We start from the raw sequence: 21,932 nt of genomic DNA on the forward strand, positions 1-21,932 counted from the left end.
AATTTTCATCATAATAAACATATTTTAATTATCATATAAATATTGTTATGGTAGAAGACCCGTGTGGCTGAGCCTGTCACGGGCCTCTGTGCCCGTAAAATTTACCGAAAATCCCGGTCAAGGCTCACGGGCCCCCCCGCACCGCAGGCCCGCACTGCTCCTAACAGCAAGTTTGTGGTAAGTATCTCTGTACAGGTTAACTTTTCAAGTTTAATCTTTTTTATTATTGTGGAGTTTTTATTACATCCCAAGTAATATAGCCTATAGGCCTATGCATAAGTGTATACTTACTGAAAATGCTATGTTCTCAGGTTTCCTTTTGTTTGACATTTTTTCATTACTGATTTACCTCTTGTAGTCAGTTCTAAAACAAAAACCACAATTGAGAATGATATAAAAGTCTCAAAGAGCAGAAAATGAGCTTTATTTTGTTTTATTTTAATACAGTACTTTTAAACTATATACAGTAGTTAGGAGTTTTTTCGTACCGTAAACCTCTGCTCAGTGAAGTAACTTAAACCCTTAATATTCAAAATTGTAATTGACATTAAACCTTAAAAAAACAAAATTTACAAGGTGCAGGTCTTTTCTTGTCATTCAAGCAAGAGATGACAAAGTTTTCTTTATTCTTAGATCATTTATCATTTATTGAGGGGGTACACTTGCCCTTAACATGTAAGATAGGGTAAGTGTACCCCCCCCCTCCGTAACTCCCTAAAATTGAGAAGGCTAAAAGGGCTATAACAATGTTATTTTTGAATTCCCTCTCAAAAAATAAGTAAGCTCACCGAATTTCAGTTTAGTTATATCCTTGTATTTCAATTTGTTTTTATTTTTTTTTTTTCGAGCGGCACTTGCGGTTTTTAAACACATCTAACTCATAGAAATCGTAGTGAGAGAATTTTTATTGATTATATTTTAAGAGGACATAGTTTAAAACACCTTTTGCCAAGTTTTTAATTTTTATTTTTTTGTTACTAAACAAATTCATTATTAGCTGGAAGTCAACTTGTCCCAGGTGTATACACTTACCCCACTTGACCTTATATTATTAAAATAACAGGCCTACTCTTTTAAATATTTGTGAAAGTAGGCCTACATGTATTGTCAAGCACAACAAGAAATGAAAGATATGTATTTTTGCCTTTTTAATAGGCCTATTTTAGCCTATATTCTAGGCTAGGCTATATGTCCAATTTGTAAAAAAAGGAATAAGCTATGTCTGTTGATACGTAGAATCAATTTTAAAAAATTATGTAGGTAGAGAAAAGTAAACCTACAGCACAGGGCCGGATTTCCCAATAAGCCCGGGAGGCCCCCAGGGCCTATTGGCACAAGCTACCAGGGGGCGCATGGCCAAAGGGACAAATATTTTATCAAGCCTTTAGAGCAGGCGCTTCACCAGTAAAACAAGAGCGGGCGCATGTAGAGTTTTATTCCGCAACACCTAATAGCACAAATTTAACCCATTTTACTTGTTGTTATAACGCAATATTGTATTTAAATGTTGAATAACTTAATTAGGAATCAAAGTTCATGGTTAATAACATTGATTGTTCAGCTAAATATGAGTATTATTTCAAATCAACATATTTTGAGCAATTTTCTAGTAGGTAACTTGCTCCTACAGTAACTTATTTAAAGGTATCACTTGCGGTGTTATGAGAGAGGGCACGTGCGGAGTTTTGTTCCGCATTACAGTAACTTAATGCAATTATACATACCAACATATTTGATAGTATTATTATTTAAATAATACATGTAAACATGTTTATATTTTCATATGTATAAAATATACACACGGTTTGAAAAATTGTATGTGTTATAAATATAAATAAATAAATAAATAATAAAATATCAATCGTGATGTTTGGTTTTTTTACTACACTATACATTGACAAAAAAATATACCTAATTTAAGTTAATGTACCGGTAGGCCTACATATAAAATGGAAATTGAAAACTAGATTTCTTTCTGCCCAACTGAATATGAGTAGGCCTAGGTAGGCCTCTTTCTATTAATGCCCTAATCAAAATATTGTTTTGGTTGTATTTCTTCTATTCTTTCTTCCCTTTCGACACTATCAAGCACAATAAGGAGGAATTGGAGGGTAAAAATAGCTCAGGGAGATTCCCAGGATGAGGTGCGTGAAATATGGAGCCGGACATGACTGCCGACACTCAATATGCATATATATTTTAACAAAAACTACAACTGCGGAGGAAAACTCCACAAGCGCCCCGCTCAAGGGTTAATTATCTAGAATTAAAAATAAGTAGGTAGCCATAACCAAATATATATTGCAAATTGATTTTCAAAAATTCTGGCTAATAGAACATTGAGTTAAAATTTTGAAGTTAATTGGCTTAAAATTTAACCAAATTAAACCAGTTACATTTTAAAATTGAATAACTGTTGTAGGCCTAAAGTTAATCTAATTTTAGACACAAGGCCTACGCATCAACTTCAAGGTTGAAGAAGGCTTAAACACGGGAGAAGGCTGTAGGGATGTTAGTTGTCGAGCAGTGACACGCATTACAAATCGTACTACTACCACTGCCACTATGCTGGCTTGGCAGTAAGTGCTATTGCATGTGCCAATGTTATTGTCCAGACACTGTTAATACCCTCACCTCAAAGTTATAACCAATGTTTTGATTATGTTACAACAATCTACAGAATCAAGGTAAAGTAACTTTAAATATACGTCGTGTTGAATGTTCATAAAACGATGAGTTTTTTCAACTTACATCTTCGATTTAACAAAATAAAATATTGATCTGAGTTTGCAATCGGTTTCAGAATGGAATGATCAAATACTCTCCAAAGCGTCATTTCAATTCTGGCATTTTCTTTTCAGGCCTGAGGATCAGTATGATTTGTCAAACTATTTTGCTTTGTTTTTTTTTGCAAATACGCTTTTTTTTTTGCTCGTATTTTATTGCCAGTGGCATTTTTGTTATGAAGTCATTCCAAACACTTTTAAGGGAAAGCGGTCCAAACCCATTTTGGTTTTGTGGATGTGCCGGAGATTGAACCCGTCCCTCCCGCACCAAAGTCTGAGATGCTAACCACAAGGCTAGCAACACAACCCGGCTGATCTTGATGCAGTATCACTATAGCCAGACTAAGGTATCACCATTGACAACCAGAAGTACCTAGACCTCTCATCACATTGCAAATTCTAAAGATTTATGTCTAGCTCGATAAAGATAAAATTGTATTCAGCAATAGGCCTGATATAATTTTTAATAAAGGTTTGTGTAGGATCAAGTAACTTTAAGAGTTCCTTGGAAACTAGATGATCTAACTCGTAAAACAATTAAAAAACTAAGTAGGTCAACTTACAAAGAAAATTTCTAATCCTGCAGTTTTAGCTAGGTACCGTACTAGATATTTAGGCTATATTACAATCACTCTGGTAGCTATTTGAAAAAAAAAAACAATTTTGAGATGGTAAGTAACTTTTTGAACAGCCGCTGTTTGAAAATAAACTAAATTAACATTGCTCAAATGGCGGGCAAATCCAAAATGGCCGTTAGCTTCCATGGACTCCCTTGGAGAACAATTCAAAACTAGGAAGAAGATTAATCTCACAGTTAACTAAGTTAGAAATTATAATCTTTTCTGGTGTTTGAAAAATATTTTTGGACAATGATTAACTTAATCCTTCAGCAGCTGTTTGGAACCATCCAAAATGGCCGCTAGCCTCCAAGGACTCTTAACCAGACTAGGGGACCGAAATATTATTGGCCTAGGGCCACCAAAATGCTAAATCCAGCCCTAGGCCTACTACTCAGCAGTTTCTGATGGGATGCATAATAGAAAATAAATCAAGGAGCCTATTTCTATTTAGCCTATTTCTTTTTTGTCCCACCTTCACATCCTAGGATGCAAGGTTCTAGCCCAATTGTTTTACACATTAAGTTACTTTAGGCTGCTGCAGTCCTAGAGGGTTGCCATGTCATAAAAACTCATTATCATTTCTACAGTAAGTTAGTAACTTAGGGCTCACTGTAGTCTAGACTAATATTCAAGTCTAATTTATGGCTGAGGGATCCAAGGTAGGCTAGGCTTCAACAATGCTGAACCACTAACAAGTATTTCTATGCTGATCCAAATTTTAGTTATGTAACTTACTTTCTAGTCTAGCCTAAAATAAGTTAGATTGTAGGATAACATACTAAGTAGGCCTATTAGTTACAGTAAATGGTTTCCTGGAATAAAAATTAAACGTAAAGTAACTTACAGTCTGGTCATACAATTAGACTTTGTACAAAAAGATACTTAACAAGCTCCGTAAAGCTAGGCACGAAATAACTTGAACAAAATGTCAACAGAACAAACCTATGGCTGCCAAACCTAACTAACTAAACCCTAAACTTATTTAACCTAAACAACAAAATTAGGCCCACCTCAAAATTAGAGAATTTAACCAGTCTTTAGGAATATTCTACAATAATTCTTCAGAAACTAAACCCTTTACCTTGGATTCCTACACCACAAAATAAAAGCAAAGCAACAGTACCAGTCACTGAATAATAAGGTGCGGAGTCACAACTGTCCAACTAGCGGAAATGATTAGATTTGTGTTTTTAATTAAGCATGTCCTCTTCAACACTAGGTCACAGACTAAAACAAAACAAGTAATAAATAAGTAGATATTAAGTAAACGCAAATTGAAACTTCATGTTCATGTTTACACAAACAAAATTTATTTCGTTTCGTTTCGTTTGAATCTTTGAATTGAACTTGAAAGAACATAACGCCACTAACGACTAACCGTCAAACAACAAATAAAAGCAAAACAGGCTGCTGGCGGACCCACTACCCCAGACTAAAAGAAATTAAATGCCTGGATCTGCTGCTTTATATGATGGTCCATTGATTAAAAATACTCCCTTGTATGATCCATCTTCCATCTATATATATATACTTGGATTGCATTCATAGTATTGAAAGCCCGTTGAGCAGAGCAATCATGTTACATGGTTTTTAACCCTTAATTTGACAGCGTGCCATTATTGGCACATGAGGATTCAAAAAAATGTCACGTTCGCCTGTTAACTTTTTAATTCCAACAAACGGCGTCCAAAGGTTCTTTGCCTATTGCTATTATGGTTTAGTGCACTATATTGGATGTTTTGGAAATTACTATCACTTTAGACCAACATATAGAAAAGGAAGTATGGAGGCTTAGTGTAGTAGGTTAGTAAATTACTTCTTATTTCAATATTTTAGGCTGTTTACTTATATATCTAAGTGATTTGCACAGATTAAAGATGAGAAAACATAACCCAGGTCAGTAATTAGTTTAAATATGAATATTGATTTTTTTATAAACTAAACAATTTGAGTGTGACAAAAATGGCACACTGCCAAAGAACCAGGGAACAATGAAAACTTTTGGGCGTGCCAAAAATGGCACATTACCAAAGATGCAGTTATTTTTTTTTTAGTTTATTGAGCGCGCCTAAAGTGGCACACTGTTTATAAAACAGTGAAAGGTATTTATATTTGTAAATGTATGCCTCTTATTACCACAAATAGTAAAATAAAAATGTTTTTGTGAGGAAAGATTTTTCACTAGGCTGTTTAGAAGACTTTGGCTTTACAAAAAATCCCGACCATCCATGGCAACAATATCTACCAAAAAGAGTTTTATTTCCTGCTGAAAGTGAATCTTCTTATATGAAAGTTGTTTGTGCATTCCGATTTTACATGTGTATACATTTTACTTCATTTTTTATAATGACGTTTATACCATTTTATATTGGATTGATAGCTTTTGTGGAGGAATTGATTTTTTTATATCTTACATATAATTATAGTTATACAATTTTGAAATCCAATATGTGATAATGTCGACTTATTCAAACCCTTAGGTTTATTTTTAAGTGCTATACAGATAAACTTGTTGTATTTAATTCAACATAAGATTCCTAGAGAAATCTCCGCATCTTTGGCAAAGTGCCAAAAATGGCACACATGAAAAAATTGTGAAAAATACTTATAAGAATTTTAAAATTATTTTTTTGCAGTTCCTTTCAAGGGCGGTCCCAGGGGGGGGGTCAGGGGGGTCATGACCCCCCCCAAAATATTTTTTAAATATATAAACTATTATACCAGGGGAACTTTAATAATTTTTATTGCAAATCGTTCTGCCAAATTGAAATTCATTGTAGTCTTTACACTTGTGGCGAATGAAAGGACTAATTACAAACTCTAACCTAAAACTCATCGTTCGAGTCTGACTGTTTTTTGTACGTTATGAAAAGTAGGGAAGATCGGCAGACGACGGACGCTTTCAGCTATATGGGCTACAGCAACGGCAGTGTCCGATGCTGACATTCGATGTTCGGTCGCATTCTTCTTCTTATTTAATTTTTCGGCATTTATCATTCATTTTAACCTAGATGATTGAAAACTTGAATTGGGTTTGTAGTGCAGTAGAAATAGGGTTTGAGGTGGAACTAATTGCAACATAAATTATTCCAGTTAGAAATGGTAGGTAATACACTTATAAAAAACATACTAAAAATATACATTTGTACTGTTACGCAAAATACGGTTTTCTGGCCGCCATTTATAAAAAGTGTAATTCTTTAAATTATTGTAAAAAAATCTGGTTTGGTATCAAATTATAGAACATTTCATGCCGGAAAAGAATATAATGATTGAATTTAAAGTATACTGTTAACAGTGATGCACTCTGGGCGAAAAAAGGTGCGTTTAAAAACGTGGCATTTGAACAGTTTTTTATTTATAAGTTATTTATACTTTTAAGTTTTTATTTTTTTCATTTTTGACCCTTAAAACGTAAAATTTCCCAATTTCTCTCTAAACCTTTTTAAAGAGCTTAAAAAACAAATAGTTAAGTATATCAAAGGGTTTTAGTACGACTATTGGTAACGGGGAAAATTCTAAAAATTTGAAATTTAAAATCCCCATGTTATTCTTATGGAGAATATGGTAAAAAGTTGTAGTTTCCTTGTTTATGGATATATTTTGATAACACTTTACAGATTTATTTATTTTATACTAAACAATTAATATTTTACTAAAAACACACTTAATTAGTTCCCTTGTAGCAGCAAACCTTGGTACTCGTTTAGTTAAACCTAATGTTATTTATTTAATAGACTAGCAACAGAGCCCATTGTGGTTAAACTAATACAACGGTCTCTAGTAAAATAATGGTTATGAAATCCATACACCACTTTACTCACTAATATTTGGTACATATTAAGCTCATAACAATAGAATCACACACTTAACATAAGAAACACATTTTAAACACAAATGCAAATTGTTAACAACAATATTTAATCAAAGAAAAATAAATTAAATAACAATATAAAAATAAGCTGTTAAATTATTAACTAATCTTTCGTATGATTAGATTATGCATACTAGTAAATCAATTATTGTCATCTAAAAAAATAACTGTTTTTTCTTTTTCGAAGCGGGTTAGCTCTTCTAACAGACCGATTTTCATAATTTTGGCCTTAAGCCGGGTTTACACTTTGTAGCTAAACCTGCTACATCGCAGATTTGTGTAACATCTAGCAATGTTACATAACATTTGCTAGAAGTTGAAAAAGTAACTTTACAAAAGTGCTATATAACACTGCTTTATGAAGCAGATCCTGCTATATATAGCTAAAATTGTGCTTTCCATCGGGAGTCGGTAAATATCAAAAGAAATACGTGCTACATCTAACATTGCCATATGTAGCAATGATATACATATATTTTTCGTCTAGCATCTGCTATATGTAGCATTTAGTGCACACAGTTCACAGTTGTAGCCTCCTGGGTGCGAACGGTTTTGCTCAGCGATTTTTGTTTACAATGGAAGGACTGGAAACGTAAAGTGGCAGTGCCTAGGATCGGGATGATATTATAAACGTAATTGAATTGTTCCGTGGACAACCGGCGTTGTGATCATACGTAATACGTTTTTGAAGTTACCGTCGCAATATTTAGCGTTTTAGTTATGGATTATCCGCGTATTCATTATCATTAAGGTCCCGTGATAAATTTGCTACACTGTACTTATTTCTCGAAGCAGGAAGCGGTCAAACCTAAAACTTGCTAAAATCTTCACTCCTGTCTGTCTCTCTCTCTGACTTCCAAGATCACCACGATAGCTGCCACGAACAATGTCTCTTCAGCGCACATTTCTATACGGAATGAGAATGAGGTTATGCTACATATAACATATAGCACGAGCACCAGAATCACTAAAATTGTTTGTAAATTTTTCATACAGCAAAAGTTATAAAGCAATGTTATATAGCAAAAGTTATACAGCAGGTTTTGCTACATAGTGTAAATCCGGCTTTAAACTAAAGCTATGGACGCACCATAGATTTGCTATTAAGCATCAGCACTCATTTTTACTTATATTTTGAGCTATGCACAAACTGCCTCCCTGTACATTACTTACGGGAGTTAAATTAGTTTTTTTCTAGTTCGTTTGGCTCTTCTACCGGACCGATTTTCATAATTTTGGTCTCAAAGCTATGCAAGCACAAATTTGTCATCATTAATCTATCAAATGCATTACCCTACGAAAACAAATAAATTGGATTTTTTCAATTTTTACTTCAATTAAAAATGTATTCCAGTAGTTACATTATCCTATATGTTTTTATTTAAAAATCTTCAGTGAAATACCAGATTCCATTGGAATTATTGATTATTGAGATCGGACGTACCTAAAGCACACTGATAAATCATAAACGACCCAAATTGTTCAAAAATGGAGTTATCTATCATCGATTTATAGTTAAAAAGATCTTACTTGCAGCTTGCGCTTGCAACATCAACAGTACTTAAGCTAATTGTCGACGTTGACGGGTTTCACCTAGCAAATCTTAAAAAAATCAAACTTTCATAATTATTTAAAAATCTACACGTATTGCTTTCCAATGACCCATTAGTTAATAAAATCGGTCCATTAGAACTCTAGATATAGCTGTACAAAGATTTTTAAAACTGAATTACTAGATTTAATTGAAAATCAATTAAGACAAATGGAAATTCGTTTAGTCTGCAGGCTTGCTGCGGCGGGGGTACTTTGTACTACGATCGTTTTTCTAAATAGTGCTTATAACCATTATTATAACTTTTTTCTGCATTAAACTTCCTATAATTTGATGCCTAAAAAGTTATTTTTACGAATATTAAAATGTTTACACTTTTTTCAAGATGGCGGCCAAAAAGCGTATTTTGCGCCACAGTACGGATGTATATTTTTAGTATGTTGATTAGATGCATACTCCCTACCATTCACAGCAAAAATCATTTCTGTTGCAATTAGTTCCACCTTAAGCTATATTTTCGATTATTTCTACTGCACTATTGGGTATTGGATAAATAAAAGAAGTTGTATCAATAGTCAAAGCTTGAAAGGTAGTTGAATATTAATTTATCTGAGTTGAGCGTTAGGAATTTGTAAATTACAGTAATGTAATTCAATGATTACCGTAGCAAATTTCAAAACTTTCAATATTAAATAGTATACATATTAAGAGCCCCTGATATCATATTTAAGAATACCACAACCCAATTGGCATGTTGCTAGCCATAAAACAACAACAAAATGGTAGTGTCTCAGACTTAGGCCTAGATGTGGAAGGGACAGATTTAATTCCCAGCACAACCACAAAATCATTGCACAAAAACTTTATTCTCACGTTGACCCCTTGTAAAATGCCACTGGCACTGGCGTAGAAAAAATGAGAACACTGAGAACCAATTCTCCAGGCGGTAGCAGTGACGGGAGGCCGACGGCAACGTTAGTTGGGTACCGGTAGTGTACTTTGTGTAGGTTAACTGTTGCTTACTGGGCAGGTATAATGCAGTCGTTTTGATGCCAAGTTCTTAAACACTTCTTAGATAAAATAAGTTCTCTGGTTCGAAATCTTGGCCTGATTTTGGACATTTTCCTTTTAGCATGCACATTGGCACCAGTTGAAAGCATGGTGGAAACAAAAATACATCCACCATATGAGTTGAAAGGGTGTTTTCGTAAATCAATAATGCTTGAATGTGTTGTAATGTTGCGGTATCCCTTTGATATTAAAACCCCAAGTCTCAATAATGCAAAAACATGACATTATACAAGTTTATTCTAAGACAATTCTTTGACCTTTAAATAAACTGGGAAGCTTGAACACATTAAACTAGGCCCTCAAAATAGCTTCAAAACCACTAGTTTTAGCACGTTATTTCAATGTGAAGTTAAGGTTCACACAGGGGATAGACCTTATAAGTGCAATACGTTTTAGTACGGTATTCCATACCCCCCAGGCCCCCCGGTGACCTCCCCCAAAATATATGTCTAGGACCGCCCTTGGTTCCTTTGGACCCTTTTGATTGAAATATTGCAAGGAAAAAGTAGTTTTCAAAAAAAGATTTCTTTGCCAAATTAAGGGTTAATAAAACGATAAATGAACAAATGTTTAAAGCTTTAATACAAAATACAAATGTTCCCACTCTCTGCACTGGTAACCTTTACAACTTCTTTCACCACTTCCTACATCGTGGACCTGCTTCCCTCCCTTCCCATAGCATTAAAAGGACGCGTTGCAGAAAGTCAACAGTCCCGGAAGGTCAAATAATTTATACCTGTGCCGCTAGGTCAAAAACTACAATGTTTGCAGTGTCTGTAGATCAAAAATCCCAGTAAGTCAAATAGTACAGTCCGGGCTAAAAACGTAGTCTATGTTAAAGCAATTGACTTATTGGGAATTTGACCTAATGCAACAGCAGTTTTAATATAACGAAATAAGATAAAATATAAGTTCAGTTTCGCTGAGTCAACAGTGCCGGAAGGTCAAAAGTATAATCTGTTAAAAACAACGATAACGTCCTCTCGACGCATGACTTCAATAATTTCGTGTTTTGATGTACTTAAAGTTGTGCTAAAATTTTGAAATTTGGCACAGAGCTTCTTGGTTAGTCCTACTCGATGACTATTTTGTTGGAACTTTAAACTATTTACCGATCTAATTAATAAAAATTGAAAAATGTATGGTGAAATAGTTTTAAATCGTGATTTCTAACATGAAAAAGTTAGCATGCGAGATTTTTTTTTGTTTTTGGGTTAGAGAGGTTTTGTCTGTGGCAAAGTTGTAGCTAAAAGTGTGATGCGTAAAATATATATTTTTTAAATTTTTTACAATCAGTGGTTCAATAGATAACTTGGGTTGAAGAGGACGGCAAATTTAGCATTTCGCAACGCATGGAAAGAACTACATCGTACGATGGGACTGCTGCGTGGACTTTTAATTTACACTTCTAAGGACAAGAAAAATATGAATATACAAATCACCAGTTCATTCATATTATTTATAAAACATCTTTTTGTATTACCAGCTTACACTTTTCACTTATATTAATAAGAATACATCATAAACAGGGTGTTAAAAATAAGCGGGGAGATATTTTACCTAGTAATTCCTTGGGTCAAAATAAACAGAAAATGAAGGATACCGTAACATTTTTTCCAAAATCGTTTCGTTAACCAGATATCCGCCATTTTGTATTTTTTACATACAAATATTTATCTTTACACTTTTCCAACCGATGTTAATGAAACTTGGTATGTATGTTAAGGTAGGAGAGACCCATGTTATTAAAAAAGATTCATCTCTATTAACCTTAAAATTTCAAAATTTAACACTTAACTACAATATAATATACTTTACTACACCACAATATTTACGTATCACCATATAAATCTTTAATGAAATAACACGTTCACATTTTTAAAATCCAAAGTAAATCAATACAATCTTTCTTTTTTGAAAAATATAGTAAAAAAATATGGCGATGTTAAAATAACGACAGGTGAGTTTCGATCTGGGTGTTTCAGGTTTGAACCTAGGAGGATTTAACATTAATTAACATTATAGTTTAATCCTCCTAGGTTTGAACTGATTGAGAGGAATACATGAAACCGAAGGGGGAGGGATGACAAGTGCATTAGTACTTACTTTGATGGATTTAACAAAAACCTTTTCTATTTCACTTATTTTCAGCTGTTTAATTTCAAACGATACGTCTTAGCTACATCATTAACATGATTATCATCATCATCATCGTTTGAGTTTGGGTTTGCGGCAATGTATTTTTATGAATAAAACCTTTAACTTGATACCAAACTTGACCTCTGTTGCTATTAATTGACTGTATGGACTATTAATTAACAGCTGTGGACAACCTTATACGAGTGTGAGTAAGTCCGAAAACAGAGTAAGTCCAAAAACAACTCTAAAAAACAATAAGCAATAAATTGCAAGAACCGTTGCTTATATCATTGTGTGTAAACCACATACAGTACACCTGTATTCTATCTATTTTACCTTTTATTTTTCCAAGACTTTATAGAAAATCACGCATTACGTGATCAGTGAAGAAAGGCTGTATCCCATGTGTTTTATAGGTAAAGAAGACAAGGGCGGTCCTAGACATATATTTTGGGGGGGTCACCGGGGGCCTGGGGGGTATGGAATACCCCCCAAAAAGGAGGGGGGTCCTGGGGTTCCCCCCGGGGAAAATATATAAATAAATAAATATAGGCTATACAGGTGATCAACTCAAGGAGGCCACCATTGGGATATCGGAAACGGTAAGAATTAGAGAAAACTTAAAATGGGGGACATTCCTTTATTTTTTGTGGCAGTTAAAAATATGATTTTAGTTTCTTTTTTTTACTCAGCCGCCATTTTCCAAAATGGCGGCCAATTTTGAAATTTCTTATGGAACACCCTATATTTTATCATGTTGTCGGATAGAATAGGCAATTTAAAAACTTTTTTATCCTTGACATTTTTTCGATAAACCCACTCGTTTAGGAGTTACAGCCTATGGAAAAATGACTTCCGGTGTACATTTTACATCATGTAACTCCTAAACAAGTAAGTTTATAGCAAAAATGCGATGAGTAAAAAGTCTTACAATTGCATCCACATTCCAAAAAAGACCATAAAATTCATTAAAAATATGAATTATATTATTTTAAAAATGGCGGCAAACTTGAAAAGTGGAAAACTTTTTATTTTATAGTCTTTAAGGAATGTAGATGCAATTCTAAGACGAATTTACTTTGTGCAATTTTGCTCTAAACTTACTCGTTTAGGAGCTACATGATGTAAAATGTACACCGGAAGTCATTTTTCCATAGGCTGTACTCCTAAACGAGTGGGTTTATCGAAAAAATGTCAAGGATAAAAAAGTTTTTAAATTGCATATTCTATCCGAAAACATGATAAAAAAACTAAAATCATATTTTTAAGGGCCACAAAAAATAAAGGAATGTCCCCCATTTAAAGGTTTCTCTAATTCTTACCGTTTCCGATTTCCCAATGGTGGCCTCCTTGAGTCGATCACCCTGTATATATGAATTTGAACGGATGGTGTTTTTGGCCTCTAGGGACCTCAAAACTAAAAATTAAATCGGTCCCGGGTCCAGGTGTTTAGTAGCTTATTCCCTATATGGAAAATTCACCAAAAACCTAATAGTTATATAGAACAATATTACATTCAACCAGCTGTTGGTTAAAACAAATTATATGGGACTAAAACAAATCAATGATTACAAAGATTCCTTTAAAAATTAATTTGAACATCCTACTAGTTTACTATGCATATTTAATTAATCTGCCACCCTCATACCTAAGAATTGAATGTATCAATGGTCAGCATTACACATATCATAAATAAGTCAACTCTAAATATGTCTTTAAATTTGTGTCACATATGCTGAATGTTTACAGCTGTTATGTTTTTAAGCAAATTATATTGAACTAAAAGCTAGCTTAGAAGGTTAGCGTCGGCTGCTAGACTTAAAAAAAATTAAAACTTAATTTCTAAAAAACTGGTACCCTTAATTATAATTATGGCTTTGACATTCCCTGGTTCTCAAAATTATCTTTCATTCAACACAAAAATAATGAAAATCCGTCGACTGGTTGATTCAGAATGTGAAAAAACCCCATTTACGTTTTAATAATATATTATGATAGTTTAGACAGGTTTCAACCCTTCCGAGGCGTAATACGTTTACACAGTTTATGTGTAGACTACATTATAACTCATAAAATAGTTCTAAAATTAAATGGATCTCCTTTTACAAACGTATATAATAACCAGAAATTTTCAAATCGCCCTTGCGTGTATTTCATGCCACAAATTTTGACGAAAGGCTTTTTATTACATAAACTATACCTATTTACAGTGTTGACCAAACAGTTGGCAAGAAGCATTAATAGATAAGCTATGCACCAAATATGATAATTTTAGCTTTATTCTAATTATGACAAAACACGAAGTAACTAAAAGCGAGTTTTGTTGGTGTAGTAAGCGTTGCAGGAGGTCTACTTTATACTGAATCGACGTTCACTTTTATTGCTTTTGATCTTCCGGCACTTTTGACTCAGCGAAACTGAACTTGTATTTTACCGTATTTCGTTATATTAAAACTGCTGTTGCATTAGGTCAAATTCCCAATAAGTCAATTGCTTTATCATAGACCACGTTTTTAGCTCGGACTGTACTATTTGACTTACTGGGAATTTTGATCTACAGACACTGCAAACATTGTAGTTTTTGACCTAGCGGCACAGGTATAAATTATTTGATCTTCCGGGACTGTTGACTTTCAGCAACATTCCCGCATTAAAATTGTAAATTAAAAATTCCAATGTTATTCTTATGGAGAATAAGTAAACTGTTGTAGTTTGCTTGTTTATGCATATTTGGATCAAACTTGCCCAATCTATTTATTTTATACTAAGCTATTAATATTTTACTAAAAAACACACTTTATTACCCTGTAGGCAGCAAACCTAGGTGTTCGTTATTTGAATAGATTTAATTGAAAATCAAATCAGGCAAATGGAAATTCGCTTAGTCTGCAGGTTTGCTGTGGCGGGGGTATTATTTTTACTATGGACATGTAGACGCGCGTCGGTCTTGTGCCGAGTCTCGACTGAAAACACTCATTTAAAAAATGTAAGTTTCCCAGCCATATACAACACTGATTCAAGGTCTTTTTCCCGGTTATCAAAACTCAAGAACAATTTTATACACAAAGAATCTCTATTTTCATTTACGGATACCCTACAAATTATTGCATTTGCTATTAATTAAATCCGTTATGTAAGGAAAAACGTTTTTAATCTCACTTGGTTTGGATTTTACTGTATAAAGTTATGATCAAACCAATTTGGACATACGGAATTCAACTTTGGGGGACTTCGAGCAAATCCAACATCGAAATTCTTGAACGATTTCAGGCTAAGGCACTGAGAAGAATTATTATTGGCGCACCCTGGTTCGTATCCAACACTACAATTAGGAATGAGTTCAAAATTAAATCAGTGAAAGAAGAAATTACAGACCTTAGCAAAAATTATCAAAAAAAATTAGAATACCATCCGAACAGTCTTGCTGTTAATCTGCTGGACAATAGCCAGTGCATTACCAGGGGCCCGTTTCATAATAATGCTAATAACCCATGTAGCACAGATGGTTGGGCCAACGTTGGTAAATTGTGGAGCCACACAGTTGGCCAACGGTAGAAATGTCACCTCTTTAAACTGTTTTCCAGCCAACCATTGTCCAACCGTTTTATTTCACACAAAATAATAAAGATTTAGTACGAAAAGCATAATTATTAGTTGAGTAAATTGATTAAATAGTTCATAAAAACAAATTTTGAAAAAAAAACTAGAACAAAATTTTCTTGGCCCAGACGGGTCTCGAACCCGGGTCCTTCGACTTATGAGCCTCTTACTTTACCACTGAGCTATCTGTGATTGCTGATATAGAGAGTTTTCAAGTGGTGAAAGAGTAGCCGACAGTTGCAATGGTCGCAATACTTCAAACATTTTTGATTTTAACACAGTATAATATGATTCTGTTAATCTGTTAAGGCATCATAAGTAGTTTTTTTTTTTTTGGAGTTAGAGAGGATACTGGTATTTGAATGATTAATTAATTACCGTTAGATTGTTAATGCTATTATAATTGCCTGTTATATGATTAATTACTCTTTCCCCTTAAATTGTTGCAAATAAGTTAAAGAATATTAATTTAAAAAATATTTGCATTATTAAAATTATTAAAATTCATTGTTGTAGCGCTGGAACTGTAATATATAAAATATCTGGTTTTACAATACCTTTATCAGTTCCAAAAACTTTTGGAAACTTTTGGAACTGATAAAGGTATTGTAAAACCAGATATTTTATTATAATTATGTTGTGAAAGCTAGACCCAGAGAATGAAAGTCGTGTAAACTCAACTATGGACCATTGTTGGTCCAACAAAAGTATCTTTTGTTGGTCCAACGGAGTGAAAAACGGTTGGACAACGGTTGGCTTGATGTATGATACCCAGCAATGCATATTAATGTATTTCATTAACAATGAACCAATGATTTTCCACAGTTGTAAATATTGGTTGGCCCAACTACGAGATATACAGTTGGACAACGGTTGGTTGGTTGTGGAAGCTCCAACCAACCATCGACCAACTGTCCCACAGTTGGCCAACGTTGGCCCAACCATCTGTGCTACATGGGAATATTAGTTAGTAATTTATTATGAAACGGGCCCCAGGTTAAAAAGTGTTGTGCATGTGCTGGACCTAAGCTACAGATTTTTGTAAATATTTAAATGACTGATCCAATTTTTGGCAAGACTTGTTGATAAACAGGTGCTTGCTTCCTGACATTGTTTTTTTTTAGATATATGTTTTACTTATTGTTCTCATATTTGAACAGATTGTAAAATAAATTCTGATAAAAAAAAACTTGGTTTGGATTTGCTTTCAAAACGTGATCGGAAATGGTTGCGGTATTTGTAAACAACATTCAATGTAAACATATCAGTGACAGCTAGAAGAAACAATCTTGATTCGAACAGCTGTTCGTTATGTCATTTCATAGATGAATATGTGATAAACATTGGGAAAACTTTACAAACAATCGCACAAAATTGGGTTTTAAACGTCCGTCATTTTATTTACATAGCAGTGACGCCATATTTTAATGGCTAAAGACTCAGAGTAAATTTTGTTTTATTTACTCTGAGCTAAAGACAATCTCGCCAATCCAGTGAATACATTAAAATGATTTGGAACTTAGAAACAGTTGTTCTCGTTGCAGGCTATAGACCACCCACAAATAACCATCAAATCTTTCTTGACTGCTTAGCAGAATGCCTCGATAAATACAATGATTACAAAAACAAAACCATTATCGTAGGAGATTTTGATATAGATTTGGCCACTAAATCGTTTACAGCCTCTCATTATATCACTACAATGGACTCCTTTGGACTGACCAACAGAGTTAAGTCCTTTACTAGAGAATTCAAAAGCTCCAGAACTCTTATTGATCACGTGTTTACAAACAGTGAGGATGAGAATTTCAGATGTTCCGTGATAGTGTCAGCCCTCTCAGATCACCACGCCCAACTTGCTACATTAATGTTTCCAAACACAAAAACATCGTCAGCGCCCAGATCAATATTTTGTAGAAAGTTTACACACTCAGCTAAAGAATATTTTGAGATATTGTTAAAGGAAGAAAATTGGGAATCAGTGTACTCCCTAGATGATGTAAATGATAAACATTCAGCTTTTGAGACAACGTTAATTCACTTTTTTAACATCGCGTTTCCCAAGAGAGTCTTAAAAAACAAAATAGCAAAAGATAGGAGGAAAATAGTTCTGATACAATTGAGTTAGGAAGAACTGTTCGTGAACTTTATATAAAAACTAAGGATCTTACCTCAACACATTATATGAGACAATACTACTTTCACATGAAACAAAAATATAGATGCCAAATTAGACAGATAAAATCAGCCCAGATACTAAAAGAAATCAACGGCTCCAACAACAAAATCTAAAGCAATATGGCAAACAATAAAAAAAATGTAAGGACAATGAAATGAAACCGATTAAGATTATCAATGACATTGGTCAAGTGGTAAGCGATCCCACCGCTGTAGCTGAGATGTTTAATACATTTTTCTTGAACGTTGGAAACAAGTCCAAAGGAGTCCACACTATAAGCTCAGTAAGAGACTCGTTTTTCCTCTACAAAACAGATAAAATTGAGATCTTAAGAATAATTCATGCGATGAAAAATAAGAAGTCTTCCGAGGTGGACGAAATTTCTCCCAATATAATTAAAGAAATTGGACATATAATAGCAAAGCCTCTAACCAACGTGGTCAACAGTTCTTTTGAAGCAGGAACCTTCCCTGACCTATTAAAGACCTCCGTTGATAAACCACTGTATAAAAAAGGCATACCAACCACTTGCGAAAACTACAGACCTATCACTCTAGTTTAGACCATTTCGAAAATATTTGAAAAAGTAGTAATAACAAGATTAGTACAATTTTAGAAAGAAATAATATTATGTTTAAGAACCAATTTGGATTCGTAAAAGGGAAATCAACCACCAATGCAATGTTTACACTTATAACAAAAGTTCCCCAGGGATCTGTCCTCGGACCTGTGCTGTTTCTGATTTATATCAATGAACTGCCTTCAAGTGTTGAGGCTGGAGAGATCTGTCTTTTTGCTGATGACACGTCTTTAGCTCTGTCTGGCTCAACTTCCGAGGAATTAGAATTAAAATCTTTTATTGAAGCAAATAACGTAAAGCAGTGGTTTGACTCCAATTTATTAAATCTCAACCCCAACAAAACTGAATTGCTCCGTTTTTCAATCCAAGGCAATCCACACACAACTATCCTTTTAGACAACGTGGAAATTGAGTCAACAGAAGGCGTCAAGTTCCTTGGTTTAATATTAGACAAACACCTTCGTTTTTATGACCATATCGACAGTGTGTGTACGAGGGTTGGTTCCGGCATCTTTCTTTTAAAACAATTGTCAATTTTTTCTGACCAGAACGTCCTTATGACCGCAGCCTATTATGGGGTCATTTCCCCTCATTTAGTATACGCAGTGCCGGCATGGGGATGTGAGAATGGAAGGACCAGATTTCTATTTCGACTTCAAAAGAGAGCAATTCGAACCATCTTTAAAATCAGCTCACGAACTTCGTGCAAAGATTTTTTTCAGTCTTCAAATATTTTAACTTTTCCATCCATATACATCCGTGAAACACTCTCTTTTCTGAAAAAGAACATTTCCATTTTTTTAAGTTCCAGATCATGGTCCATATTCTTTGCGAAGCAGTCTTAATCTTCAGATACCAAAACATTCAACCACCTTTTTAAAAGAAAACATCTTTATTAAACGGTATATTGATTTTCAATGCACTGCCAACACATCTAAAAATTGAGTCAAACCCTGTTGTTTTTAAAAAATCACTTCGAAAATTACTGGTGTCCAAGTGTTACTACCGGTCCGTGATTTTATTTCTGATGGGTAGTCATGGGCATATGGTATGCTTGGTTCATGAATGGATTACATGTAAATATTGTTTATTTTAGTAGTTATTTTATAGTTTATAAGACAATCTGTAAATCTGGCCAAATAAATGACTTATGACTTGATATGTACTCTCGTTTTTCAGGAGAAGGCCGCGTAAAATGGCTCTTGGGTCGTGACAGACAGGAAGACAGACAGACAGAAATTTAGATGAGAATTGTTTCGGTTTCTTTAATGTATAAAACGTAAAAATAACTTAAAAGTTTATGATTCTGAGCAATGTACAGACAAAACTCTAATTTTATTTATATAGATAGACATCGATGATGGCAACTCATAAGGCCAATGTAAAAATTTAAAAAATTGGAGTTACTTTAAAATTATATAGGCATTATCAAATATTGGAATTGGTTACGTCTAAACCATCCAAACATTTTAAAAAACAACCTTGGTAAGTTTGGCTGAAATATGTTCAGCCGATATTGAGATCAACGATGTGATGTAAAGAACTACTGGATTGCGCTCTCAGTGGCGTAGCGGGCGCTGTTTTTGGTCTCGCTTCCCCCACTAGATAGCGGCCGCGTACCTCACGTGCATGTAGTCCGGTGGCTTAGTGGAATTACCGTCACATGGCGGATAAAAGCATCAAATTTGGTATGAAGGTACCTTAGGGTATACTAATAAATTTTAGCCTAGGAGCCCTTTTGAAATTTTACATATTTCCATACACGGCCCCAAAATCCAAAATGGCCGACAAATACGACAAAAATTCCTTTTAAACAATCCTTTCCACTGTTAACTCTAAATTATAACTTTAATACAACCAAGACTATACAAAACAAACCAAAGATACACTAAATTATATGTAAGAAATCTTATGTGTGCGTGGGTGCGCGTGTGTGCGAGTATTTTATGTAACAAAACCTGTACTGGATGTTGCGCAAAAAACGTAAATAAAAACCAATTGACTTTAAATTTGGTGTGGACTTTGTTAGTATCATACGTCAACATTTAGATCGATTTGCATCAAACCAAAGATACAATAAATTATATGTAAGAAATCTTATGTGTGTGTGGGTGCGCGTGTGTGTGAGTATTTTATGTAACAAAACCTGTACTGGACATTGCGCAAAAAAGGTAAGTAAAAACAAATTGACTTTAAATTTGGCGTGGACTTTGTTAGTATCATACGTCAACATTTAGATAGATTTGCATCTATTTTTATCCATATATTTTTACATTTATACTTTAATTATTTTTATATTCCATATTTATTTTTTATATTTTAAATATATTTTCCGAAATTCCTGTAGGTCCCTTTATTGTTCTTCCAATTTCCAATGTAATTCTTATATAATAAAGTTTTGTTTTGAAAACACATTTTACTAAATGACATTTTTATTTTGGTATTTACTTAATCATACGTTTACGATCACATATCACATATCACACATCGGTCCCATTTAACATCCATGTTAAGTTATCCTGAAAAAAATCTAGTAATTTTGTCTATGATAAACACGACACCCTTGACATGGGAATTTACTTTGATTATGAAGGATTTTTGCAGTCGTATTTTTTCCATTGTATACCTATTGGTTAGTATTACATTTTGGAATCTGATTAAGAAAAAGCTTGATATTTGATCGTATTATTTAAGATGATAAGGAATTCCAATTTTCCTAAATGGTTCTCAAGTGATTTAAAACGTCTGATAATAAGGAAGAAGATGGTCCACAAATCATTTAAGGCGTCGGAAGACCACATGGATTTCGTCAACTTCACAAGACTTAGAACTAGATGCAAGGAGATGACTCGTGAGTGCTATGATGCGTATATAGCCAACACGGAGGAGACGATTCCATCCAATATAAAAAGTCATTCTGGTCGCATATTGAAAATCTCAAACAAACGTCTACTGTTCCTCCTAGTCTTAAACTTGACTTTATGGGTCGACTGATTGTGTTGACAAATGTGAACTTTTTGCGAAACATTTTTCATCGGTATTTTGCAACGCTAACTTTCCTGTTCCTGCATTTTATTTTGGGTTAAACGACACCATATCTCCCATTGCTCAATCTTGACTACTGTTGTTGAAGAAAAGTAGAATGCTCTTGACCACAATAGGTCCTGATAATATCCCTCCACTTTTACTAAAGTTCTGTGCCCCTGTACTTGCTCCTCACCTGGCTGTGCTTTTCAACGCGTTAATTAAAGAGAGAATTTTCCCATCATTTTTAAAACTTAGCTATGTTGTGCCTATTTTCAAATCTGGCGATAGGTGTAATGCTAAAGCTATAGACCTATTTTTGTGATTCAACCTACGAGTGCTAAGGTTTTTGAAAGTATTGTCCTGGAATATTTATATTTTAACCTCAAGAAGTACATTATAACTGAGCAGCACGGTTTTCTTGATGGAAAATCAACCATGTCTTGTGTTTTCAAGAATTTGTCATTTCAGCCTTCGGTAGCTCAGGTAGTCAGGTCGACTGCGTGG

General features: G+C 34.0%; 1 protein-coding gene across 3 annotated transcripts in view; it reads right to left on the minus strand.

Annotated features, from left to right (window-relative positions):
• LOC128986583 (protein abnormal spindle) overlaps positions 1–21,932 on the minus strand; it is a 72,199-nt gene that overhangs the window by 43,433 nt on the left and 6,834 nt on the right. For 2 of the 3 annotated variants that reach the window (XM_054407030.1, XM_054407038.1), the window contains exon 2: positions 292–364. In XM_054407030.1, the coding sequence (XP_054263005.1) occupies positions 292–330 (39 nt within the window). In that variant the 5' untranslated portion in view covers positions 331–364. Of the gene's footprint in view, positions 1–291; positions 365–4,487; positions 4,734–21,932 lie in introns of those variants that run through there. The other variant, XM_054407023.1, reaches the window with a different exon arrangement.

This window comes from Macrosteles quadrilineatus, unplaced genomic scaffold, assembly GCF_028750875.1.
Source record: "Macrosteles quadrilineatus isolate MER2022 unplaced genomic scaffold, UCM_ALF_1.0 Scaffold_1__1_contigs__length_201487025, whole genome shotgun sequence".
Taxonomy (NCBI): domain Eukaryota; kingdom Metazoa; phylum Arthropoda; class Insecta; order Hemiptera; family Cicadellidae; genus Macrosteles; species Macrosteles quadrilineatus.